The 27,607-nt window shown below is 41.9% G+C and overlaps 1 protein-coding gene across 1 annotated transcript in view; it reads right to left on the bottom strand.

Annotated features, from left to right (window-relative positions):
• COL24A1 (collagen type XXIV alpha 1 chain) overlaps window positions 1-27,607 on the bottom strand; it is a gene marked incomplete at both ends in the record, with an annotated part of 253,479 nt that overhangs the window by 162,005 nt on the left and 63,867 nt on the right. The window contains 6 exons of the mRNA XM_080916055.1: window positions 17,751-17,804; window positions 22,037-22,090; window positions 22,274-22,327; window positions 22,569-22,613; window positions 22,692-22,745; window positions 26,060-26,104. Of these exons, the coding sequence (XP_080772181.1) occupies window positions 17,751-17,804; window positions 22,037-22,090; window positions 22,274-22,327; window positions 22,569-22,613; window positions 22,692-22,745; window positions 26,060-26,104 (306 nt within the window). The remainder of the gene's footprint in view (window positions 1-17,750; window positions 17,805-22,036; window positions 22,091-22,273; window positions 22,328-22,568; window positions 22,614-22,691; window positions 22,746-26,059; window positions 26,105-27,607) is intronic.

Here is a 27,607-nt window from a genome sequence, read left to right as displayed (position 1 = left end):
AAGTTGCTTTTTGTCATAGCAACAGGAAAAGTAACCAATGAAGCAGGTTAGATAGCTATTTTCTGTGGCAGGCAACTGTGTGGTGATGTGAGCATCTTTAGGGGAAAAAGGCAGAATTCACTCACTGAATTAGTCTGTGGGTAAATTAACAGACTTTAGATTTGGATTTTTTTTTTTTTTTTTTTTTTTTTTAGCTAAGTAGCATGTTTGATTATAATGCTAGCTTGAAAACAAAGTGTGTTCTGGTATTTTTTCATGGTAACTTTAAATATTACAAATTGTTCTAGATATTTAGGCTACTTAATGGTCACTGAAAATGTTTATTTCTTGTACTTTAAATACACAGAACACACTATGACTTGGATTGTAGTCATCATCTGAATAGCTTTGAAATCCAAAATTAGTAGAGATGAATGCAGCCTTTTATTTAAAAAATATAGCCACAAAATACAATTAATAAAAGCCACATATAGATTATAAATTTGTACACGGAAGTTAGGAAAAGCCTAGTCTGTTATTTGACATAGAGTACATTAATTAAATGAAATGTTTAATAGCCCAAACTGATGGCCAAATTAAAAATGAACACTCTTTTGTGTGTTGGTGTGAACACATGGTTATGCACATGTGTATGGGCAGCAGACAGCTTTGCAAGTCCTTCCTCAGGTGCTCTCTGTCTTGTTTTCCTTAAGACAGAATTTCTTACTAGCCTGGAGCTTGAAAAGCTAGGTAGGCTGGCCAGTGAACCCCAGAGACCCTCCATGACTTGGGGATGATTCACCCTGGTGCTTTCAAGCCAGAGCCTTATCAACTACAACTAACTCCAGTTCCATTAAGTTTATTCTCGGTAATTATATTGTTACAGAGTTTCGAAAGTTAGCCTTTAGTCCCTGGGAGCTCTGAGGGGTCTGATCGGTGGGATACTGTTGTTCTTCCCATGGGGTTGCAAACCGCTTAGCTCCTTCAGTCCTTTCTCTAGCTCCATTGGACGTCCCCATGCTCAGTCTGATGGTTAGTTGCAAGCAACCTCATCTGTATCAGTATGGCTCTGGCAGGGCCTCTGAGGAGGCTCCTGTCAGCAAGCACTTCTTGGCATCCGCCATAGGACTACTAAAACATCAACCAATGAGCACCCATGGCTTCAGCTGTATATGTAGCAGAGGATGGCATTGTCTGGCATCCACAGGAGCAGAAGCCTTTGGTCCTGTGAAGGCACGTTTCCCCAGTGTAGCGGAATGCCTGGGGGATGAAGTGGGAGTGGGTGTTGGGAGTGGGAGCTTCTTCATGGGAGCAAGGGGAAGAGGAGGAGGATGGGAGAGGGAGAAAGGGGGATAACATTTGAAATGCAAATACATAAAATATCCACTAAGAAGACTTTTAAAAGGTTTTCCTTTGTCTAAAAATAAACTCGAGAAGAAAAACTTAGCCTAGTTTTGGTGGAAAGGATTGTAATTTTACATTCAAACAGGAAAGCGCACACCCTGCAGGAGACTGGCTTCTATAAGGGAAAGATCTGAGACCCAGGTTGCAGCCATAGTTTGTTCCTTTTGCGTTTTAGGAAAGAGGCATCATGCCAGTAATACAGCAAGTCCAAGAAGGAAAGCAGTAATATTAAAAGGAAAAGTAAGCTTGACTTTTTCTGAATGAGATTAAGCTTCCCCAAAGAGTTAACGCCAACAAAAATATTTGAAAGGGCAAAAGTAATAAAGTTGTTTTCCCAGTAAACTATAGGAACCAAACTCAAACACAGAGCAGGGAGCTACTGCGGATGCAGGAGCTTCCCTATCTTCAGGGAAAACCACATGCAGAAAAAGCAGGCTTCTGCCAAGAGAAACTCGGTGTGAAGACCCCATCGAGAGAGCTGGTTCCCTTTCATCCCCTCCCTGCCGTTTTAGACCTAAAATGCCTCCAAACCCAGACTGTTCTCATTATGATATTTTTGAAGGGTTTTGCAACTGATCACTCCTCTCCATAGCTTTTCCCCTTTGAGCAATCCCATGCATTTGAGCGGAAAACACACCGCAGCTGACTTCCATATGTTCAGCATCAGGGACACCTGGCAGAGAGCATCCTCAAACAAGAGACAATGCAAGTCCTTATGACGCAACACGTTCCATTCCCCAGCTCCACATAGCATTCACGCATCTTTGATAGCACCCTTCAAGGCACCAGGAAGTCCACCACTCAAAGCCAGACCAAACTTACAATTTTAAAACAGATCGTTCTGTTCTTTGATAGTCAGGCTTCAACAATCAATAGTGGTAAAAAGCAATTAGAGTACAGTACGCTGGGGTTGGGGGAGTGCAGACAATGGCTAAGGGGAAACAAGGAGACTGAGGATTTTGGGGTGATTACATCATCACTCGCCTCTCTTTGATGTCTGCACAATTTATTCATATGTCAAAAATTAAACTGCAGAACTTTTGAGGTGCAGTGGTACGTGGCTATAATCTCAGCAGTTGGGGGGGGGGGGAGTAGAGACAGGAAGATATGGAGTCTGAGGTTGTTCTTAGCTACACTGTGGATTCGTGGCCATCTAGGCTACAGAAGATACTTCACCAAGAAAATAAGTTGAGCTGTGTAATATAAACATATTTCACTTGTTATATATCAATCATGCCTCACTAAAACTGGCGAGGAGACAGCCAGGATTGGATGGGTTAGATAATCCTGCTCGGTTGGTACCCAGTGTGTGATTAGAAGACCGTTTGACCAAAAAAAAAAAAAAAAAAAAAAAAATTAAGACTTATTTCCTGAACTTCCTCCCATATAAAACTCAGTGAAGTCTGGAATTTGAATGATTTCACAGGTAATACCAGCATGATCATTTTTTTATTCACGTGTTTAGAAAAATACGTGTCTAGAAAAACTTTTAGACACTAAACACCTACCATCCATTTGGCCCATTAGGGATCTCTCTGGTTGTTTTAATTAATGAAGATCAGTTGACCTACTCAACACCCCTGAACGTTCCAGGTGCTGTTCTCAGCACTGAGTGTTCTCCGAGGGAAACGTCCTGGACTCATGCATACTGGGTCTGTAGACTTTATCTCAAAGGAAGCCTCCCTTTGTACCTGTGTGCTTTAGTGGCAGACAGTGTGGGTATGACCAAGAAGCACATTCACAGCGCCCGAAGGAGCGTGCATGTGCCTGTTGCCCACTGTTATTCTGCGTATCGAGTTATGATCTCACCTTTTCAGACAAGCTTATTTCTTTGTTGAATTATATGTTCAGGCTTCATAGAGAAGAATATGCCTGCTCCAGGATCTACAATCATATTCTATATCGCCATCTCAATGCCGTGTAGTCTATGATGCCTTTCGGAGTCTGCCTTGGGGAGATTTGGTGGTGTGTTCTTTACGCCTTGCAGAAGTGTGTTAATATGGGATTTGTTAGAATGATGTACAGTCTGTAACCCAACAATGGCCAGTGGATGCAGTCCAACAAATATCAATGGCAGGTCTGTTGGTCGGTCAGTCCATGATGTTGGATGTCTCAGATGGTCTTCAGCATGTGCTGGAATCCTGAAGGAGTGGGCTCTAATGCCAATCAATGAATGGACACACGAGCAAAAGCTGAAACAAGCAGGCAGAGAGAGAGAGAGAGAGAGAGAGAGAGAGAGAGAGAGAGAGAGAGAGAGAGAGCCACCAGCTCCCTTCTTCCTGGTGCTTTATATAGGCTACAGAAGGTGTGGTCTCAGATTAGAGGTGGATATCCCCACCTCAAAAGATCTAAATTAAGGCGGGTCTTCTCACTTCAAACAATTTAGTTAGTTAAAATCCTTCAGAGGTTTGCAGAACAGCTAATGCCACCCAACAGTAGCCATCACAGTGGTTATCACTTATCGGGAATGCTATATTACAGTCAAGGGGACATTTCTCTGTTCCGGTAAGATGTACTTTCAAGGAGGAAAATAGATGCATTTTAACTGACTGCATTCCTCCAGCGTTTAACACTTAACCTGCCGCAGTGAGATGGTTCTTCCTTACTTTTTGCACCTGTACATTATGCCCACTAGGGGCTGAAACCCACCATTGCAGCATAACTTTGTAGAGACCTGGGTAAACTCTTTGCTTCACAGCACAAGAGACTTAGTGATCAAAGACAATAAAGATTGTCGCTTTCTAGACCACACTATCTCTTATGAGCCCCTCTATAATACGTTTAATTTCCTAAGCTCTTTAATCCTCGTATGTGTACAGCCCACCTCAGGTGCCAGTGTCTGAATCTCTCCTGTCAGCCGGTGAGAAGGGTGCCTCGGCGAAACAGTGCGACCTGGAAACTGTAGAAAGTGCTGTGGATGGAATGACCCATCCTTGGTCTCTGTCTGAAGACTCTTGCGTCTACTTCAGCTGGTCAGTTTTAACAACTGAGTAAAAACTTACTATGTGTTATTACCTAGCTAACCAGGCTTTCGTTAAAGATTTACCTGGTGTGGAATGGTCTTCCTCTCTCCTGGCATTTACTCATGAGTAACCCAACTAAAAGTCCATTTCCCATGCTTCTGTTTTCTATGATGCTAACAACAAGCTACAATAACCACTCCCTTATTTCTCACATGAAGCTTTAGCTCTTGCGCCTGTCTTACTTTTCCCAACTAGGATGTACATTTTTTTTTAAAAAAAAAATATGGGTGATATGTTAAAACGTTTCCAGCAATTCTTATTTGGTATAGCTAAGTGTGGAGTAGAAATTCAATAAATCAAGTTTTATTAGTTGATTTAATCACATGTACTCCCTTAATACCAGTTTAAATATACAGTGTGTGTGTGTATCGTGTGTGTGTGTGTGTGTGTGTGTGTGTGTGTGTGATGGGTATGAAAATGTGAAGAAGTGCTCACAGAGGGTGGAGGAGGGTGTATGATCCTCTGGAACTTGAATGACAGAGGTTGACTGTAGGCCTCCGGATGTACGTCATAGGCACTGAACATGGGTCCTCTGCAAGAGAAGTGTATACTCCTAACCACATGCTATCTCTTCAGTTTCTGTTAGCTACCTGTAAAATGACAATTAAAGAAAAAAAATCCTAATCAAATCCAACTCATAAAAGATATCAAGGAAGTAACTGAGTTAAGTGAAAGGAACCTATTAACATTAACACGATCATCTGACACAGGTAGCCAAAGGCTGGTGCTGGCTTATCCTAGTTGAGTCAACCAAAATGTTACAAATGAACATTCCATAGGATGCCTTCATTTGATGTGGACAAACTCTCTAAACTATTCCTCTTCCCTAATGAAGACCACCCTGATGGAAAAGATCTATCCGCTAACTAGCCCCACCTGGCATTTCTGTGATTACTGTTCTTGACTCCTTTTTGTGATAAACAGCTGGCCCAGTTTACTAAAATTAGCACCCCAAACTCAAATGCTTGGCAAGAGCAAAAGCCCAGGGGAGTCAACAGCTGAATCAACAAAACCCCTCACTATCCTGCTACCATATTAGAAGTCCGTGTGGGATCTCTGCTCACAGCTAACCCTACTGCCTAGAGAAGCTGTAAAGTGCTCTGGATACCATTTATATGTTTCTATTATAAGCAGAAAAAGAATTTTAGAAGGATCACTTTACGTTAAGGCGAGTGATCTTTTTCCTGAGACACCTGCAGTACCGCTCTATGAAGAACGGAAATGCATAGGTATCACCCCCCATTATCAAAGCAATTTCACAACTTGATGGAGTGAGTAAAACGAACAGAACAGATAAGTGTCCTAAGGTAATGTTTATCCAAATGACCTCCAGCAAAGGGCAGTTCTGGTCAATATACAGCAAATACCCACATTTCTGACAGCTTCCACTGAATCCTTGCCCTTCACCTACTGCTGCTAGAACTCAGAGCTTCCTGTCTGGAGGGCACTGGTGGAGCTGTTGGCCAGTCCTCAAGCCGATACCTGATCACACAGTGTGATTGACTTCAGGAGTATTGAATTTTCCAGGCATCCACAGTGATGCACCCCTCCAGGGGGGGTCCCGGGGATCGGCTGTAGGATTTTTGTGACTTAGCTTCAGGATTCCCCTCAGGGTTGAAGAACACATATCTCTGAGGGGGAAATGTGTTGCTTTTAAATATCAATCACTCACTAAGCAGAGTAAAACTTATTTATATGGTCTTTCACTAAAAATAGGCTCCAACTGAAGGACCCCTCCCTCTCTGTGTGTGTGTGTATGTGTGTGTGTGTGTGTGAGAGAGAGAGAGAGAGAGAGAGAGAGAGAGAGAGAGAGAGACATACATATACACCCAATAAATATGCAACAACTCTGTGCATACTGCATGGCTAAGAATTCATGGCCAAGAGACAAAAGGATAGAAAGAGAACATCAGGAAAGAAATTCTTTTTTTTTTTTTTTTTAACCAAAACTACCATTTTCTCCAAGGAGTAAACTGTTCCTAGTCTTTCAAGGAATGGATATTTCATTTTCATTTTACCACATCTTCAATACAATGCAAGGAGGCTTGTGGCATATTGAATACTAATTTCTAAAGTATGAGCTACTTGAAGATAGGACATAAGTTAATTAACCTCAGTGTCTGTCTGGCAGTGATTGTTCCTAAAAGCTCTATTGGAGATGAACAACAGAATTAGAATATATAAAAAGACAGGGGACTGGTAGAGCTCCGAATTTTAAGAATCAACCAATCACACACAGACATTTTTATACTTTTCAGTTATGTGTATGTGCTTGGTGTGTGTGTGCCTGTCTGTGCATGTGAGTATACATGTGTGTATACTTGTGTTGGATAAGGAGGACATCAGAGATCAATGTTGTCGTCAAAGATCTAAATGATGTAGGGATGGAGGTTGCTATCAGAACACAGTTATTTCACCACGGCGTGGCAGGGATCTACCGCAGCCCCAGCTGTAGCTGCTGGGTCAGCAGCAGTGGCCCCGTGACAGCAGATTACTAAGACTCCCCGACTTCGCTGTGTAGTTAACTGATTTAGCAAATGTATTCCTTTCCTGTATAATTACAACAGAGAATTAAAAGTTTGCATTTGTTTGGGTTAGACAATAGTCACTTATAGTTTTTCTGTGTTACCAGATTTCTTTCATAATAATATAGTCTGAAGGGGTGTGGGCCATCAGAATATGCTACATAACAACACCCTAAACCACTAAACATACTGTTATACTGGATTAGGAAAGTAAAAGGTGGCTACCCTAGGAACAACTTGACAAGAGACAGATACTCAACATGGTGAGGACAAACTTTAGTAAGTTTCATGGGATTGCCAATTCTCCGAGATTTTCGGAGTCCAGTGACTATAAATGTAATGGGCAATCTCCTACAGGACAAATTAAGCACAGTATTATTTGTCATCAACAGGAAAGATCTCCTGCTTTGAGCTCTGAAAGTAAAACATCCTATATGTAGGGTACCACTCTCTTCTGTACATTGAGTTCTGTGAAGACTGTCATTTTCAAGGGGAGTCCCATGAAGCCCTACTGCCTATGCATTTACCTCGGAAGATTGTGAAGCATTAGGGAAGCTGAAGACGCAGATAGATGCCCTCTAGCTTGTGACAATCTTCCGCAAAAGAAGCATGCTACCTTCAGGAGTCTAGAGGGAAGTCATTCCATCGACAGCAGAAAGTCACATGTCTTAAGGAAATAGCTCTTACTGTCAGTGGGTCTTGGCAGAGGAAGGATGCTTGATCCTGAGCTATTGAGTGCATCCACACCCAACCCTTTCTATGTTCTATGGGAACTGCCAAGTCATAAATTGAGATGGAAAATTTTATAACCATGACCGAACACAAACAGGCCCAGAGGGCACAAGAAAACCGCATGTAGAGATAGCCTAGACATCCAAGTTAACTCTCAGATGATAATCATATCTTCCCTCATGGCTTTTGTACAAGACAGTACAGGTTTCGATGGAAAGGCAGGACCTATGTGCCCAGGCAGAGCAGGAAGGTAAGGCTGAGCAGATCTGGGGTGGGTCCTCTTCAGTGGTTGTTAGCAGGAGATGGGCCGCAGCTGTATAGCAAGATAACTATGGATATCCTGAGTCACAGCCAAGAGGAAATGCTTGCTTAATAGATAGATCTGTGAGCGGGAAACCAGGTCATTCTGTTCCTGGAGGGACAAGACCTGAAGTGAGATGGCAGAGCCATCTGGTCAATGGTCAAAGAGAAGTGGGAAGGAAGCAAAGAGACAACAGCTAAAGTCATAGAGGGGATATGTGGGCCAATGCACACAGGGTGAAGGATTTTGAATCACATATTAAGGCTTGCTAGGAAGTACATGTCAATGAAGAGTGACAAAAAACCAAGTGTGCGCATTGCCTTATCCAAACTGACATTAGCCAGCCTTTCTTCATTGGCAACCTTTAGACAGATTGGGTAGCATGGGCTGTGCATTGGTCTAAAAGATGGGCTACCACTTGCTAAGCCTGACAACAGCTAGTGATGATGCTGATAGTGCAAACTAGCAGCAATAGAGATGGGTGTGTTCACCAATATGGCTCCTACCCAGGAAGCTAGCTAGCCACTGACTGACAAATGTACCATTTGCTTTCTCTTTGTTTGGAGCTTCTACTGCACTATTCAAAATGCCCAACCCATAGCATTTAATTCCACAGGTCACAGCCTCTAAATCGGAGGCTTCTTTACATGGTAGGAAGCTGAGCCCAGGATACAATGCTGTGGCCTTCAGTTACTCTGCAACATAGAGGTAGCCTTCCTCCCTCGACTCTGAAGCAAAGGTGAAACAAAAGTGTCATGTGGCGTACTCATTAAAAACCCTCTATGTGGCACTTGTCCTGGACAGGGAAGCTATGAAGGGACCAAGAAGTGGGAGGCGGTGTGGTCCTATTTACTGTAATTCTCAAGAATACACTGTAGTTCCTGTTTCATGTCACACAGCCCTAGACCCTACGGAGTCTGAGGTCATGGCACTCAAATGTGTCTCTCTTGACAGGAAACACCATGAAGTTCCTGGAAAAATATAAATTATGGCTGCCCCTGGGACTCTTTGGGTTTCTTGTGGCCAAATATGAGCAAACAGGAAAGAAAGTCATCCTACAAGCATGCCTAACAGACTCACAAAAACATGAGCAAGGAGACAGCTTTTATACAACGAGGCAGGAAGGAACATGGGAGCACGAATGAGAACGTAGGGGCCTCGCGGTACACGTCCCTCTGTTGTGACAGTTTAGGTTGTACCACCAAGCACAGAGAGAGTGGAGAACAGAGAAAGGAGAGTCACATGTGGTCCATGGTAAAGGGATGGTGAGCTTTTATAGGTATGTATAGAATGTACATCTGGCAAAAGTATTTTTTAACCACGCACACATTAGGTGCTCAGAAAGTGAACATACAGAACAAAAATAAAGGAGGAGCAAGTTCAGTAACACAGAGCAACAGCTTTGATCACAGTGCAATATAACCAAGTAGGAATCACTGTGGGGAGAAGCCATCGACAAAGGCTTCTTACTCTTTGGCTGGTGGTTTAGTCCCTGGGAATTCTGGGGGATCTGGTTGGTTGATACTGTTGTTCTTCCTTTGGGGTTGAAAACCCCTTCAGCTCCTTCAGTCCTTTCTCTAACTCCTCCATTGGGGACCCTGTTCTCAGTCCAACGGTTGGCTGTGAGTATCCGCCTCTGTATTTGTCAGGCTCTGGTAGAGCCTCTCAGGAGACCACCAACCGGAGTGCACGTGGAGGGGTCCATGGCTCCAGCCACATATGTATTAGAGGACGGCCATGTTGGGCATCAATGGGAGGAGAAGCCCTTGTCAAGGTTCAATGCCCTAGTGTAGGGGAATGTCAGGGTGGGGAGGCAGGAAGGAGTGGGTGGGTGGGTGGGGGAGCATCCTCATAGAGGTGGGAGAAGGGGAGAATGGGGAGAAGGATTTCTGGACGGGAAACCAGGAAAGGGAATAACATTTGAAATGTAAATTAAAATATCCAATAAAAAATAAAATTAATTATGAAGAAAAAAAAAAAAAGGCTCTCCACTATAATACAACTCCATGACATGCTGCCCAGATGACAGCGGCCATACAGAGGTAACCAGCTGCTATGGTTTTTAGCACCAATAGGCATCTGTCTAAACCTGTAAGACGTACAGTATTGAGTGATATAACATGTTCAACAATGTGCATGCATACTTAATCAAACGTGGCAATTATTCCTAATTTTAAAAAAAATTAAGAACGGAATTGATAGTTTTTAAAAATGTAGTCAAAGATATATGTAATTTCATCCCGATCCCTGCATTTACATCAGGAGAAATCACTATCTTTCCAGGGAACTTAAGGATCAGGTGAGGGTGTGCAGTACTTCCAACTCTGACACTGTACTAGCTTCATCCGGGTGTGATTCACCATGAGATGTGAGTCGGAGGCGTTAGAAGCACAGAAGAAGAAGTCAAGGGATGTGAGTTTGGAAGTCACACAAGGGCGTAGCTGCAAAGCGTGATAAAACCAACTCAGGAGAAAACAGTACGCTCTCAAACTTAAAAAAAAAAAAAAAAAAAAACACCGGGAAGTCGATGATCTTCATATGCACAGGCCAATAAACCTATTAGCAAACATAAAGGTAGAGAAAACTCCACCAAAAAATTGCAACAAAAAAATCTAAAACTGGAGCCAGGTGTGACGTTGGTGCCCACCTTTAATCCCAGCACTTGGAAGGCAAAAAGCAGGTGGCTCTTAATCTCATCTTCAAAAAACACACAACAATAAAACAAATAAATTGGAACAAATTTACAAAGAACTATGCAAAAGTATCATGTGGGAAAATTGTAAATATTTCCAAAAAAAAAAAAAAAAAAAAAAAAACGAAAAAGATTTGGGGGAATGAAAGACAGGCATTGTTCTCGGAGATGACTCACTAGTGTGATCGGACCAACACTCTCTTAATCTATCAGCGTAGACTCTGGCCAATAAAAACAATGATGCTATTTTTAATGAGGCCAGATAAGACTGATGCTAAACTTCACATGGGAAAAACAATTCAAGTATACACTGAAAGACATGGAGAATAAGAGGCTAAGAGAACGTGTAGCCAATAAACACGCCTTGGAGCTTGTGCTGGTCGTAAGCATGGAGCCATCTGTGGGTAACGAGGCTAGAACAACGTAGTTCTCTGCACATACTCACATCAACCCTGTTCTCCCTGTCACTCCCTGCTATAGCTGTATGGGGCAGAGCTCGGAAGGGCTGGCAAAAGGGATGGAGAGTCACTTTTCTCCGGGAGAAGGTGTCCAGTGCTAGGTTTCCCACACTCTAGCAAGAGACTCCACACACCTGGGTAGATAGGCTGAATGGACCCAGCAGGCTAAAACTGAGAGAAGGAGAGACAGAGACAGACAGAGACACAGAGAGAGGCAGAGACAGGGACACAGAGGTTGGGGGGGAGGGAGAGGGAGAGAGAGAGGTGGGAACAGGTCATAAGTTGGGAGGCAGATGGGAAATAGGTAATTTGTTTAATGGCCGTGGGGAAAGAGTTGGAGGGAGGGGGGCATACAGGTAACAAGGCTTCAAAAAAAAAAAAAAAGTTTTAAAAGAATAGTAAAACCTAGGGAGCGACTGGGAAGATGGCTCAGAGGTCAGGAGCACTTGAGGAGGTCAGAAGCCTAGTCCGGCACCCAAACCACTGAGCCAAGACCATTTGTAACTCCAGCTGCAGGGCCTCTGACTTGTTCTACTGGTACCCAAGAACACTCTCTCCTGTACACACACACACACACACACACACACACACACACACACACACACACACACACACGCGGCAAGTAAAACATGAAATCTTAAAAACAAACAAATAAAAAACCATACAAAAGTGTCTCGTCAAGGCGTTGGTTTCCTCCCAGCCCTAGCTTGGGATCCTCCACAGATCTAGCTACCATAGTTTCCTGCCTTTAGCTCAGCTTCACCAGGCCTCCCAGGGCTATGGGTTCGCTCCTTGCCTGCTGCTGCTCCGGCTCCTCTCAGCTTAGCTGGCAACTGGAAGGCTTTCCTAGCAGAACTCACCAGTGGCTTTCTTTTGTTACTTTATACTGTAAACATGGCCCAGGGCTTCCTCTCCATGCCCCCCGCTCTGCTGCAGTGAGTAGTACTAAGAGTTTTACAAGGTTGCTGAACCACAGACCAGACCATTTCCAGGCAGAGACTTGGGGAATACTCTGACTTTCCCCCACGTCTAATGCCTTCCTGTTCTGGCAACGGTTTCATCCTGTCAAAATGAAGGTACGAGAGTGCTAAGGAACAGGAAGAAGAAATGTGCTCACTGCCATTATGGTTTTTACTCTTCAAGTGAGCACTTGGGGGCATAAGCTGCATTGTCCGGTTTCTATCCACACTTGGTTTCTGCCCATCTGTCTACACTGCCCCCAGACCCTCACTCCCTCCACAGCCCGTGTTACATCTACTTTATAACTAACTCCCTTTAAACTCCTTTCCCCACACCAACCTCCACTTAAGCCTTCTTTCTTATTGTCTGGACTGTACTTCTTTGACCTTTCCCCATATGTGCCCACATATAGGAAAATAAAGATCTAGAATTTGCTTGAGAGAAAACTTGTTATGGTCTCTCTGGGTCTGGGATAGTTCAGTTAAGATAATACTTTCCATTTTCCTACAAATGTGATGATTTCATTTTATGGCTTAATAAAATTCCATTGTGTATGTATGCCACATAAAGTGTGGTTATTGTTACTGGTAATTATCCATGGGATACCCTAAGTGAACCCACTCAACACCGTGGGGACTGGCCCTACGCATCTAGATTCCCCACTCCCACCCCAGGTTCTTTATGTGATGATTGTGATGTACACTAAAGGTTGAACAGAAAGTCACAGCCCTACATTTGGCAGGACTTGGTGACAAAATTTAAGTTGATGCTCAACTAAACAAGTACGTTCTCTGGTCCAGACGCCTAGTGCCGTCAGTGAGTGTGCTAACGAGTCTTAAATCATCGCTCTGAATGAGCTTGCTGCTCATTCTCCAATGCACAGACAGCACCCGGAAGTGGCCCTCTAAAAGCATCCACCAGGAGCTGGAGAGGTGGGCAGGAATTGAGAACACAGATGCTCTCTCAGAGCACTTGAGTTGGTTCCCTGTACCCAGGTGAGGAGCACACAACCCTCTTTAACGCCCACTTCAAGAGTTTCAACGCCCTCTTCTGGCCTCACCAGGCAATTGCATGCATATGATCCCCTATCACATCCCCCCTCCCTCAAAAAAAATTAAAAAATAAATCTTTTCAAAAAGCATAAATCAGAAAAGCTCCACTACTGCACCACCTAATCCTCTGATAACTTTTGATATCAAACAGGCTCATCCTCTCATTCTTTCTCACCTTTCCCCTCCTTTCCTCCCTCCCGCCCCCCTGTCTGCATCAAGACAATAGCTTCTGCCTACGGTGATGTTGAGATGTTGGCAGCCAGTGCCCACTGTTCGTGTTAACCATATGTGATACAGTAACTCCATGTGGTCAGCATTACTAATATTCCCATTCTGTCGTTGGAGTAAGATCTAGGGACCTTAGAAAATTGGCTCAAGAGTCTCAGCCTACCCTCAGAGGAGAAGGAGAGGAGGGGGGGGGTCTGTCTGAGGGGGCACTGGGAAGGGAGAGGATGCTGATATTGGGGTGTAAAATAAATGAATGAATAATAAATAGTGTCAGCCCAGCCTGTTGATTTTGACTTAGAAGATATTAACTCTTGATACTCTTCCAGACATTAACTTAAACATTTTATCACCTAAACAATGAGCAAACGCCATCACAGAAGTCCGTATCTAGATCTCACCATTTAGCCCTCGGTGGTATCTCTGTAACTGAATTCTGCATTGGTGTCCTGATATCAATGTATGCTGAGGATGGAAACAGTAGCCACAGCAGAACTTGAATGTCTTTCTGCCTTCAAGGGAGACCCCTCCTATAACTAGTCATATATCACGGCACTGGTTAGTATTGTTTGGATTCAAGTCTGTCATCCGTACCGATAAACTGTATGGCACTATGGCTGTGTTTGGGGGAAAGTCTTTAAACTATTTTCACTAGTCCCTTAAGAAGTCCACGTAACGTATCTGAGCATGCTCAGCCTCAGCTCCTCCCCTAACAATCTTCCCACCCATCTTTAAGGCTATTACTCTTCTTTCTTCCCTATCAAGTCAGTTTGTATTGCCTGCTAGTCTTGGGATGGAGGCCTGCTGTGGTATGTGGTCTCAGAAAGATCCCAGACCGTCCCTCTCCCGGCAGCTGTCGAGTACTAACAGCTATTGGGGTTACATTTTTTCCCAGGACATCATCTACCACCTCTGTCCCTTACGATCTTTCTGCCTCCTTGTCTCCAAAGACCTCTGAGCCTTGGGGTGCAAGAGTCATAAATTTCAGCACTAATACACCTTGGACATTACTTTCAAAGTCTTCAGTCACCCCCTACTTGGGCTTCCAAAAACCCCGGACTGCCACCATAGCTCCTGCTGCTAAAGCCTTAGTCCGGCCAGATGGTCTCTTTCTCATTCTTCTCCCTTTGGTCCAGTCCCACATGGAAGCGCATCACACCCCATCTATCTGTGCCGCTCTGCAGAAACGACTTGGTCTGTTTCTTGTCATCTCTCCTCTACTCACGTTAAACACGTTCTAATTTCCATTGTGTGGATTTTTTCCCTCCACTTAGACTGTGAATTGCTTGGGAGTGTGCATTTTAGTCACCAATATTTATCTTATCTTTGGCTATTAACTTAAAACTTAATTGTTGGGGTGGAGACATGGCTCTGTGGTTAAGATAATTTGCTACTCAAATCATGGGGACCAGAGTTTCTATCCCAGCACCCACATCGGGCAGCTTACAGAATGCCTATAACTCCAGCCCCAAGGGACCCAGTGCCTCCTTCTGACCTCTGTGGACACGTGCATGCATATGCACACAAAAACTCACCCCCACACACAGAGTCACAAGCATAAACATAAATAAAGTAAAATTAAAACAAACAAACAAACCAACCCCTTTAGTTGCAGTATAGACAAAGAATGAGGTATCTGGGAGATGTGCACAGATTTACTATTCCAGACCTTGAGTCATAAACTCTCCAAATGATCACATCTGCTGCCACGGTTTCGAGTAACTCCTTTGGCTACTGACACTTATGGACCATAAGCATTGGCTCAGTCTTCTCCCAGATCCCAAGGACCATGGTTGCTGTATAATTGTGAAATTCATTTGCACACACTACAAGCATTTCCATCCCAATATATCAGAACCCAAGGTCTAATTTCCAACCACCTTGAATGTCTTCCTTTTTTCCTTCTGCTTTTAGTTTCCATTTCGTAATAAAGATCCACATTTTATCCGACTAGTCAAGCAAAAATATGAAAATTATATTATCACCCTCTCTCACAAGTTGGCTGAGTTGAATGGCATCATTCTAACATTATAAATTAAATTCCTTGAGTTGCTATTGAACCATCCTTACCTTTCACACAAGGACTTTTGGAATTTCGACTCGAATCCTTGACTCTATCACATTGATTCTTCTAAGCAACCAGATGGACTTGTCTCCTTGTAACCCTCCTTCCTTACATCTGTCATCCATACATCTAAAAACCTCAAGCCCTGGGATTTGGTTTTCCTGCTTAGAAATCTTTCCTCAAAGCCCACAGAATAAACATGAACTTGACACCCAAAAGCATTTACCAGAAGAAATCCATCTATCATGGAATTAAAAACACTTCAGCTTTGATTTGACATTAAGCATTCTTTAATTTCTTCAATCTCTGGTTACATTAAAAGCGTAAAGTTTTAGAAGAATGGGCATGATCCCCAACTCTGTTCTACATGCTCACCCTTGAATTCATCATAGGCGCAGTTCTCACCCCTCACCAAAGAAACTCCTTTTTCAGCAGGGACGTCCTGAAACCAGCACAGCAGAAACCATCACAGACGTCCACAGTTGATCACAGGGCAGAACAACAGACTGATACATTTACAGAAAGCCAATGGCTCAGGAAAAAGGGCAAAAGATGGGGAAGGGAAGTTGTAAGAGCCGGTGGACCAGAACATCTGCTGTAAGGCGCTCAGGTGATGTGTGCTTATGGGCTAGGTGTATTTGTTAAGTGGCCTCAAACAATCTTGTACCAGTTCATGAGAGATTACAGAGAATACCTGGGACCATGGGGCCATGGAAAGTTTGAAAGCAGAAGAAAAGGATCAGGGTAGTTAGAGGTTTATTATTTATAAACAATGTGAAATCAAAGATAATGAAGACAATGCTTTAGCTGTTAATGGAAAAGTGATAAGATCTTAAGGGAACCGGGCAAACGGAGCACCTTCAGATGGTAAGACAGGAGGGAAAGCCCTGACTTGTGTACCCGTAGCCTTGCTTTATCTAAAGGAATGTGATTAAACTGCAGTGATGCATGAGATGAAACATCCCACCAGATGTAGTGACCTCTCTGAACTTCACCTACAACCATCTGCAATTGGACTAAGGATAAAACTCTTTTTAAAATAATTACATTTAAATTAGATACTGCACCCTCCAAGAAAGAAGTCAGGCAAATCCTATCAAACTCGATTGAAATAAAAGAGGACAGATTCCTATAAAGAGACAGACTTTTATTAAAATCAAGTTTTAATTGTTTGATCAGAATCACTTGCCTCTATACCCCACCACTTCCTTACCAGCAAAACAAGGTTGTCATGTGATGTTTGATATTTGATCTATCTATAATGAATGTATTTTAAGTTAGAAAAAAAAAGAATAGTAGTTTACTAAAAAGAAAAAAGTCAACCTTTTAGGAGTAGCTGTCGGATAAGGTCAGTGGTCTATACAGAGGAGAACCGGCCATATTGCCTTATTCTGCAGCCTGCCTATGGCTCTGCCATGGGGGAGGGGTTGTAAGTTCTTTGTCTTAATCAGAAGTCAATTTATATTCTCAGGATGGTCGCTGCATCTGTTGCTTTTGGTTAGACTTGGTTTGCATTTCTCAATCAGGGGTAAAATGCAGAAGCTATATCTCACAGAACATCTGGAATTCATGATATGATTCAAACACATCCAAATGTTTCACCACCGAAGCTTCTGCTCTATGAAAGCTTTCAAGAGAGAGGTTCTTTATCAGGCCCAAAAGCCAAACTCAACATTGCAAGGCATATACAAACAAACTTGATGTCTGCTATCATTACACTTATTCTAGGGTATGAAGTCCGAATGATGTATGCATTTAACAGGAATTGGAAGCATTTCATATGGCTAATTCAGTGGAGTTTATGTCTCCAGTTTTGTTTACAATTCTTCACGATGCGTCATTGACCATTGCAAAGCAGAACAGATAAATCGGCTGTGATTTCATCAAAACACAAACGTGGATAGTCCAGAGTTTGCATATCTAATACAAACTCTGAAATACAAAATGTTCCCAAATTCTAAAATATGTGATACACCAGTAGATGAACTACACCTGACCCTATGTGAGGGTCACAGTCACAGCTCAGGAACCTAGAAAACATTATACATGTGTCCCTTCTGGCTAAGCACATATGAAACATAAATTTAGATTCAATTACCATTGTCATTATGAAAAGGATTCAAGGCTTGAAAGTGTTCTGGCCCCAGGAACTTCCATTCATACTCAATTTCCTGTTTCCCTGGACGCAGTAAATGTGGCCTAAACTACTTTACATGGTCAAATTTCAGAGAGGATCTTTCTCAAGTGTCCCACAGAAACCACGCACCTTGTCAATGAAATTTAATTTTCATCACGTTTTGTTTTAAGTTTTTCATCTTTTAATCGGTGACTTACCTCTGGTCCTGGAGGGCCAGGTGGTCCCTGTGGTCCTGGGTCACCCGGTTGTCCCTAAAAGGAGAGAGAAAAATCAAAACATGAATATTAACTTAATAAATAGAACTGAAAGTGAGAACTAGCATTTTTCAGTGGGACAGCTTTTAATATATTATGTCAGACAAGGTTGTAATTGTTTCCCTGAGACTTATTTTGTAAAGAACTTCAGAGTCTCCCTCCCTCCTGTTCTACACTGTCAGCCCTTGAGAGCATCAGACACCTTTTCTGGCTTCGGGCTTCACCCACTTCTCATTACATCATTACTGTGAAACTTATTGTAATGTTTACGATGCAATACATATTCACTTCCAAACAGACAAACAAGTTAACCAGCCAGTTGTCTTGATCAAGAAAAGTGTAGGTGCAAAACTGTGCATATATGCATATATGTGCACATGTATATGCACACATGTATATGTGCACATATGTGAGTATATGCCTGTGTGTATATGTGTTTGTATGTGCATGTATGTGTGTTGTAGGTTTGTGTATGTATATGTGTGTGTTCATGTGTGTGTATGTACAGATATGTGTGTGCTTCTCCAGAGACAGGCTGAGAAATCAGCAGCAAGGAGCCCTAGAAAGAGGATTTGCTTTTTCTTATCATCAGAGGCCCAGGCCACTTCTGACATTTTCTCTTTAGCTCCTCAACAAGATCAGAAAGACAATGAGAATGCTAAGAGCCTCACGGTCTATGTGGAGGTTAAATGAGTGTGGATAGTGCAGAGCCAGCGCACATACACGGATTGGGAATGATAACCAACGTGACAAGGACTGTCCATCTCCAGCCTTGGTCCTTCTCTGGGCTTTGCCTACATTTCCCAGATCACTTTGATTCTGGGGTTACATTTTGAGAGCTTGGTTTCAATATTTTGAAAGTTACTTTACCCATAGTGAAGTTGTAAGTCAGGGCAGAAGATGAACGGGGAGTGAGCATGGACCTGAGGTAGGAGAAGGTGCAGATGCTTCCAAGGGATGACAGCATAGAGGGGGGTGGGCCGCAATACAAAGACCCTTTAGCTCATTAAGAAAATTGCTGAGTTTGCTGATTTTCCTCTAAGCCTCCACATGAGCTTTGCATCTGATTAGAATAGGCCTAAGATGACATCAAATTGCAGGTCACAACATGCCCGAGGGAACCCATTTGCCAACCACTAGTTAGCCATACTGACTGGCTTCCTTTCTCAGTGGGAAGCCATCTGACATTAGAGAGCGCAGAACAGCTACCACACCAGGCAGTTTGGGCAAAGTGTCCTTAAGGGTCAAAATCTAAAGGACAAGCACCTCTCTTACAGGGTGATGGGGTGGGTTTCATTGGGGCCCTCTAGTGGCAAAAAGCAATTAGGATGTAACTAGAAGCATCTAAGAAAAAAAGAGTAGCATTTCCTCGGCCCGTTGATCTGACTGACAAGCAAATTAAAAAAAAAATTAATTATGGAGCAATTTAATTCATTTTTTCACAGTAATTATATTTTTTAATCAATATTTGCTGGGGATGTCAATTTCCCTTTATGAAGCTTTTTATGAAGAATTTTCAAGTAGTTTACAGAGTGTTTCAGTGAGCCTAATATAATATAGAGACTAAGTGAGTCTCTATAAATGAGGAAACTTCTAGTATAGTAATGGTAAGGGAGCCTACACACACACACACACACACACACACACACACACACACACACACACACACACACACACCAAGAACACATTGTTACATGGTCTTTGTTTTCTATAGCTTTGGGAGAGAAGAGTTCCTGACCCTTCCCAAGTGGTAACCCTTCCTGATTTCTGAACTTGCTGAACAAAACCTTCCCTGTTCCAGAATGTACACACCTTCCACATCAGGCCATTCCTACATCTGGAAAATATTCTTTCATGTAATAACTCAGATCCACTTGGACGCACTAATAGTAACCCGTAAAATCTAAGATGACAGAAAACTCGAGCTATGACTTAGGAAGACATCCTGAGAGTCATTCCTTCCACGGCAGCAGACGAAGCTTTCAGACAGGCACAGACTTGCATAACCAAGAGCTGCAGTTTGTCTTGTATTAAGTTAACAGATTTTTTACAAAAAAAAATTATAAAGTACGACTTCTATCCTCACTGGAGAAAAAATTCATGCCAAATATCTTGGTATTAGTGAGATACAAACCAAAGAAAAGGTGTTTTTTTTTCCTTTGATATAATGTATGCCTGTGTGTTCATGTGGGTGCACATATGTATAAAAGATAGTGTCCCTATATGTGTGCATGTGTGTGTGTATGTGTGTATGTATGTGTGTGTATGTGTGTGTGTGTGTATGTGTGTGTTTGGGGTGTCAATCTTGGATGCTATTCCTAGGCATTCTCCACCTTATGCTTGGAGACAAGGTCCCTCACTAGGACCTGGTCTTGCTGAGTAGGGTAGGCTGGGTGGCACTCAAGTCCCACATGAGATCATCCTTTCCCCTTACCCCAGTGCTAGGATCACAAACACACATGCACCACTGCTGAGCCTGAAGGCAGGCTCTGATGCTCACCCAGTGGCACTTACTGGGCCATCTATGTAGTTCTCGTTACAATCAGTCACGAGTCTAAGCTATCTCGAGCTCAGAGCATATATTTTTCAAAGGTTTGATAAAACCCCCTGCTAACGGAATCCCCACCAACATTAAATTATTTTGTTAGAACAGTACAGAAAGGTGGACAGTGAGTCAGTAAAACCTGTTCAGACCATTTTCACCCCTCACCTTTAGTGAACTTCATAGGCATTTCTTGTGATTTCTTGTACAAACAAAATATTAAGTCAGTGTGTCAAAGGTAGAATGAGCCTCTCTTAGCTTGCACTACAGAAATAGTGCAACATGCTGCATGATTGTGGTCACTTACACTAGAGAAGTATCCACAAGGAATAAGCGTGTTGTGATCTGACTTCAAACACGATGTAGGCAGGCTGGGTGGCATAAAAGTGGTGAAGTCATAGAAGGTCATAGGAGGTCAAATGTCAGACCTGGGACTTAAGCCTGTGTCTTTATTTTTAGACTTGCTACTGGTTTCTCCCACAGTAAACACGCTATGATATAAACTGAACCAGAGGGTCTGAACTCACAACGCTTAGCTTTATGTGGGCATGGTATCTGACTTCAGTTCTCTCGCGATATGAGTTGTGGGACATACGAAAATAATGTTGAGTTTGTCAGCTTCTAATTAGATAACTGTGCTGCATCACTTCTGATGACTATCAAATTGTTTTTCAATAAAAACCCTTCAAATTATAGAAAAAGAAGAAAAAGCTTCCAGTCTTCTTTCTCAAACACATCTGATATGTAAAAGTCTCCATTACTTAATTTAGGCTTCTTGAATCTGCTGGCTGTCTTCTTGACTGATTCTCTTGCTTTAGTGTGGACTGTAGAATTTTTGGGATACAACTTTGGGGCAGGAGCCTGGGGCACATGGTTAATTAGATTAATGAAAAATAAAAATAGATTATCCATTGGCATGTTGTCAGATAAATCCCAGAAAGCATTCTCTGGAATAAATAATTCCTGAGTAATATCTATGAAATGATAGATTGGGTAAGGTTCAGAAACGGAACCATGCTTCCTGAGAGAAAGGGGCAGAATCAGAGAGGGACAGTAAAGCCCTCAGGGAAACATCCTTCCAATGTATACTTGTGTTCTTTAATTCCACACACACATTTCTATCTATAGCTATAAACATTATTAACATGCTAAAACAACTTTACAATATTATGTCCTAAAAATTGTGGCATGTTGGAGTCTGACCTGTGACAGACCTTGTAAGGTGTTTCCAGGCGTCCACTGACTGACTTTGGGGCCTCGAACAAGTTCATTAACTCTCTGTCATATATCTTTATAAAATACAAACAAAAGAGTAGTGGCAATTTCACAGGATTTCTGTGACTAATAAATCAGATATGTCATCCTTAGGACAAGGCCTTATACTTCATAAAGAATAAGGCTTAGGTAAGACAATCATCATTTTACCCACCAGAGGTCTATTTCTATCTTCGGCTTCCTTCCTTTCCTTAAGGCTTCCTCACTGGCCTAGGGTAGGAATCAGCCTATGAAAGTTGTACTGGGAAGCTGAGGGTTGACTGCCCTCTAGGACTGAAGAGAAAACGTGAGGTTGGTAGACATTCACCTCATGCCATGCGTGTATCCTGCCAACACCACGAAGCACCAACACTCAAGCTGAGGCATGCATGCGTTTATCACAAAATAAAACAAAGTGAAGGTTCAAACCTACTGAAGGCCCCGATTTTCCTCTTATCCCTGGTGGTCCTGGTGACCCAACAGCGCCCTAGAAGAAGAAATTAGAGGGAAATATTATCTTAAAGAAAAAAATTTATTTGTATACTATCAAAGATAAATATAAATTAAAAATAATACTGACACCATATCCTTGTAAAATACACAGCTGAAATTATAGTTTTCTTTGAGTTAGTGTTTTTAGTTTTTGTTTTTATAAAATGAGCGCAGTTACCTTGTCTCCAGGATACCCGGGTTCTCCTGACTCCCCTGCCACGCCTTGCTCTCCCTAGGAAGCACAATTTCACAGGAAAGACAACAGATTAAAAGTGTGGTGATACACAGGTAAACAAGTATTCATTACAGAAGAAAGCCTTTTTCATTTCTTCTCCTTTTTAGGAAAACTAACATAATACAGATTAGACCCTATTAACAAAACAAAAACATGCAATAATAATTTCTGTGGACACGAAAAAAATAGCCACCCAGGGTGAGAAATTATCTCTGTGAAATGTTAATATTGAAATCACCTTATCACCTTTGATTCCAGATGGTCCTCTACTTCCTGAAAGGCCCTAGAAGTGCAAAAGGTGATACGTTGGGACATTGTGGGGAAATCAAAGAGAAGTGCTAATAAGCAAAGAGAGCCATACCATTGGGCCAGGAGCTCCCGGAAGTCCAACCGGCCCTGCAGGACCAACACCTCCCTGAGAAGCGGCAAAAATGATATTATTAGGCACTGATTAGAACCAGAAAGAAGGTATGATACAGTTGGAAGATAAACGAGCTATTCTCAGCAACTTTTCTTCTCTTTCAATACAATACTCATTCTTACACGCTCGGCAGCCCATCCTTCTCACTGTGCTCCATGCATATCAAACTCTTCCACCGTCAGACTCCCACACCCTTCCTGTCCATGCCATTCAATTTGCAGCATCTTTCCAGGTGGGTAACATCTCGTAGAAATAGTTTACGGTCGAGCTCCCCACAAATAGTCAAATACATGAGTCAACTGTCTTATCTTTCTATTTTATTCATTATTTAGCAAAAAAAAAAAAAATCAAAACACCTAACTTGTGTCCGTGTGTGTGTGTGTGTGTGTGTGTGTGTGTGTGTGTGTGTGTGTGTGTACATGTGTGGGTGTCAGTATGTGTACCTGAGTGCAGGTGCCTTCAGAGGCCAGAAGAGGGCATCAGATCTCTTAGAGCTGGGGTTGCAAACAGATGTGAGTTGCCTCACATGGGTGTTTGGAACTTGGGAACCTCTCTACAACGGTACCACATACGGTCAACCTGTGAGCCATCTTTCCTGCTCAAAGCTAATACTGACTGAGATGTTGCTATGTGTCAGCATTGCTGTGACTTTGTTTATGGTTTATAATGTGCAGAACAAGACAATTCACCAGGAGTTCACGGGTATACTGAGTAGCAACCAAAGAGCTCTACTGGGTGTATCAGATTCATTCACCACTTACTCCTTGGTGAGTATTAACTGCACCAGACACTGCTACTTGCAAAGAAGCAAAGATGAAGAAAAGATGTGGTCTCTGTTAAGGTTCTCAACACAATGCTCTAATTTCTCAAAAACAGAACTAAAACTCTCATATTCTATTCTGTAGGGTCTTAAAATGCCCCATTCCACATATCACTGTAGAAAGCACAGGTCATTAATAGTAATGTACTGCTTGAAGGAGGAATTCAAACAAGAATGGAAATCTCTTGAAGGTCCAGAGACCAGGACTGGTTTCTGTTGCAGAGACTCTGGTTTTCTTCTTCTTCTCATGAGCTCTGTCCTGACCTCTCTGTCATTGTCCATCCTAGTGACCACTTTGGTTCAGCCCCTCTTTACAGTATCCACATGGTAAGGATCTTAAAGTTTTGTCTGTGGCCATGTTTGGCACTTGCTAATACCTCCAGCTACTCTGACAGGTGAGGCAAGAGGAGGACTCAAGGTCAGGCCATCCCAACACAGTGAGATGACAGCTCAAAGCAGCAAAGCTCAAACACTCAGAGCTGGGAGCAGGGGCTGAGGCCATTAACACCCATGAGTCCCGGACCAGTCTTGATTTCATGGTGAACTTAGTAGCCCCCAGGGCTCTCATACAGGAAAACCATGTCTCAGAAAGCAAAACGACAAAAAAAGTTCTGGTTCTGAGATTCTGAAAATGTCACTCAGTTTAGCTAGAATTCAACTCACCAAGTTACCCTCCCAGGCACTCTCTTTAAGGTGACCGTCATACTTCCAGACCCTTGTCCCGTGTTCAGTCATCTCCTTCCTCTCTATTTTCTCCCCTACGCCCTATACTCAGCAAGGACTTTTTTCTCTGACCATATTCCATGTTCATGTTCTCCTTCATGACATATTCTGAGTCTTTGAAGACACTGTGACATACCAAGTACCCTCAGCACATGTCCCCTTAGCTCCTTTATATATGAGCTGAGAGCAGATGCGTGAGCCATGCTCCGCCCCCTCCCTAGACTCAACCTGAAAATGTGCCTTAACTGTTTGGAAATAAAACATAGAATAAACACTGAAGCAATTAACTTTAAAATATCTTTTTACTTTGTGCGGCAGGTTTTAGAGTTTTAGTTCCCAACATTTCACTACAGCATAGGCACTAGTCTACATTTATATGATACAGGTTTCAGAATAAAAAACACACTGCTGGTATTTTGGAAGAGTCTTAAAAGTTTGTGCGGTGTAAAGGACACAAATTATTCCCAATGTGTTTAATCCTGAAATATATGGGACTGTTGGTAGCAAATGGTAATACTTTCCAGTTTAATAAATATTCAAGGACTATATATCACTGCCTGCAATTTTATACTCTTGTCAATAGGAAACAGTCACTCATGTCACTAGAGAGGCTAGTTCATTTGAAGCTTATAGCTTTAAAGATTATGGTAGGCTCAAGACTGCAATAAATTTCTGTGTTCAGAAATAATCTATTTAATGACAGACATTTTATGAACATAAAGTCTTTCTCTGTGCTATTTTTCATAGACAATATAACACTTTAAAGCTTTGTCCTAGTCTAATTTGACTCAAAATAATCTGGCATTTTGAGCAGAATGATATCTTACTTTCTTGTGACTCTTTCTGGGGTCAGGAGGTATTTTAAAAAGTACTGTAAAGAACTTACTAAAACACAAGCATTTAAGATAAAAACTGAGTAGTAGATACAAAACCATTATTATATCGACACACTAGACATTGTGTAACAAACTATCGTCCTGAAAAACTACAGGCAAGAAATGCATCCTAGCTTTGTGAGAAGAGTTTCAGGTCATCAAGGCAAACTGAAGGTCCTGCACTACCCACCACAGTCTCTAGAAGATGGAACTGACTGAAGACACATGGGAATGTGGCTGAGGGTGTCTGTGCTATAGCCCCAGGGCAGAGAGGAAACCACAGAGCTTAAGGCAGCAGAGAACCCGTGAGTCAAAGAAAGGGACCAAAAGCACGTGTTCGTTACATTAGACGAAGGAGCCACCGACCAATTCATGGAAGTTCATATGAATCCGCTGAAGAAAGGGCCGAGTTCTGGATGTTCAACCATGCCTGACATACTCATAAATGACCATGTCACTAGGGTAATTAAGAAAACCAGTGATGGCAGACAATAGCATAGGGAAACAAACATAGGCCAGGAATAATCAGCCTCTGCAGCCCCCCAACTGGGTGCGATATAGGTTCTCAGAAGAAGAGGAGGCAGTTCTTCTATGTTACACCTTTGAAGAAACCATCCCCTCTGACTCCTTTTGACAAGACAGTAATAAATGTGACCACACACACATGCTAAGCTATAGAAGAGACTGCTTTAGCTTATCCCAAAGGCAGCAATTAGCCTTTTGACTCATATTACCAGTCTGATTTTCATATCTGTTTGAGAAATATGTTTAAGCTGGGTCATTACCCGGCAATGGCATGAAAACTCATTTGGCTAAGTTTCTAAAGCACAGCTGATCGTTTAAATTGCACAATAAGCCATTTCGTAAGAGTGGTGATTACTGGTACTCACTCTAACACCAGGAAACCCGGGAGGTCCAATGCCACCTACAAGCCCCTGTTAGGAAAGAAATGTGAAAGTGTGTTCATCAGGATTCCAAACTGCGGAGAGGTTTTCTGAAATGATGTCATGTATTCCAGGGAAACAATGTGTCAGAATTATCTTCCACTGAAAAGCACAAATTACTTTTATTCTTTTAAAACTGCTTTGGGATGTTAGAACTACCCACTAGGTTAAGACGCCTAATGTCATAATTCTTGTTGACTTCTAAGTACCTGCCTGGTCTGTGTGTTGTCTGAAATCCTGGCAGTCTGTATATAGAGGTTAGGAGGGTATTTTCAGATAGCTAAAAACACCCCATCACATCTTCAGAAGTACATTTTTAAAATCTCTACCTTTATTTTTATGTAAAGAATATAAATAATACTCGGTTTTATTATTATAAAAATTATAATGTTATATGCCACCAAATTTACAGAATGAGGAAAAGGAATGCCCCACTCCCCACTCTTTGATTTATATTTTGAAACACAGATGTGAATACTGAAAAAAACTATAAATCAATTTAAAAACATACAGTTTACTTTTGTACTTAAAGTCTTAAATTATAGTCAATAAGAATTATTATATTTAAATAAAGAACATATTTTGCAATGCATGTTTTAAATATGCTGAGTCCAGTTTTAATAGATTCCAGATATATAAAATTTGCAAACTATTACATGACAGTCATGTGAGGTCCATAAGTATACAATGTAACATTTTAAAGTCTAAATGATCCTTCCGTCATCACACCTGAAGTATACAATGTAACATTTTAAAGTCTAAATGATGCTTATGTCATTACACCTGAAGTATACAATGTAACATTTTAAAGTCTAAATGATGCTTACGTCATTACACTTGAAGTTAGAAGCCCCCTGGCCTCTAAAACAATCACAGGAAAAAAAATTGGTAAATATTCTACTTAAAACACAACTCAAATATTTAATAAGCTGACTCAGTTCTAATTCTCTCCTAAATTTCATGTCTTAGACACAAGCAAAACCTCAGTTAAGCCTACCAAGTTATCATCTAACTAATGCTAATTTGGAAACAGAATTTTAAAAATGAAAATCTGTTTACCTTCCTTGTGGTACTGGCTCACATATGAATAAATATGGGGACTAATCACTAATTACACTACACGAATATTTGCATTGGATCTAGCCACTTGAAAATCCGATAAAAGTAATATATGTATGGCATAGACTGGAGAGAAGGTGTCAGGGTGTCAGGCTCTGCAGAAGGAGAAAAAGTGGAGCAACTTTCATGCAGTGCTGACCCAGCCCTCCACCCCCACTCTTTTCTGATGTAATACAACAAAGAGGCCTGGTTAGGGCCTTTACATATGAGGGTCGGTGCTGTGGTCATGTTTACCCAAGTCACTTAAACATGGTTAAAGTAATTAATGTTAATGACCATCTGTCATGATGGAGGTTTATCCAAACAACTTTGACTTATCTCTCACACTGAAAAACAACAAACTAGAGTGTGCCCAGAGGTGTGGAAATTGTCCAG

This window comes from Micromys minutus, assembly GCF_963924665.1.
Source record: "Micromys minutus genome assembly, chromosome: 4".
NCBI classification, from domain to species: Eukaryota; Metazoa; Chordata; class Mammalia; order Rodentia; family Muridae; genus Micromys; species Micromys minutus.
Note: the sequence above shows the minus strand (reverse complement) of the source record. Positions and strands in the feature narration are given on the sequence as shown.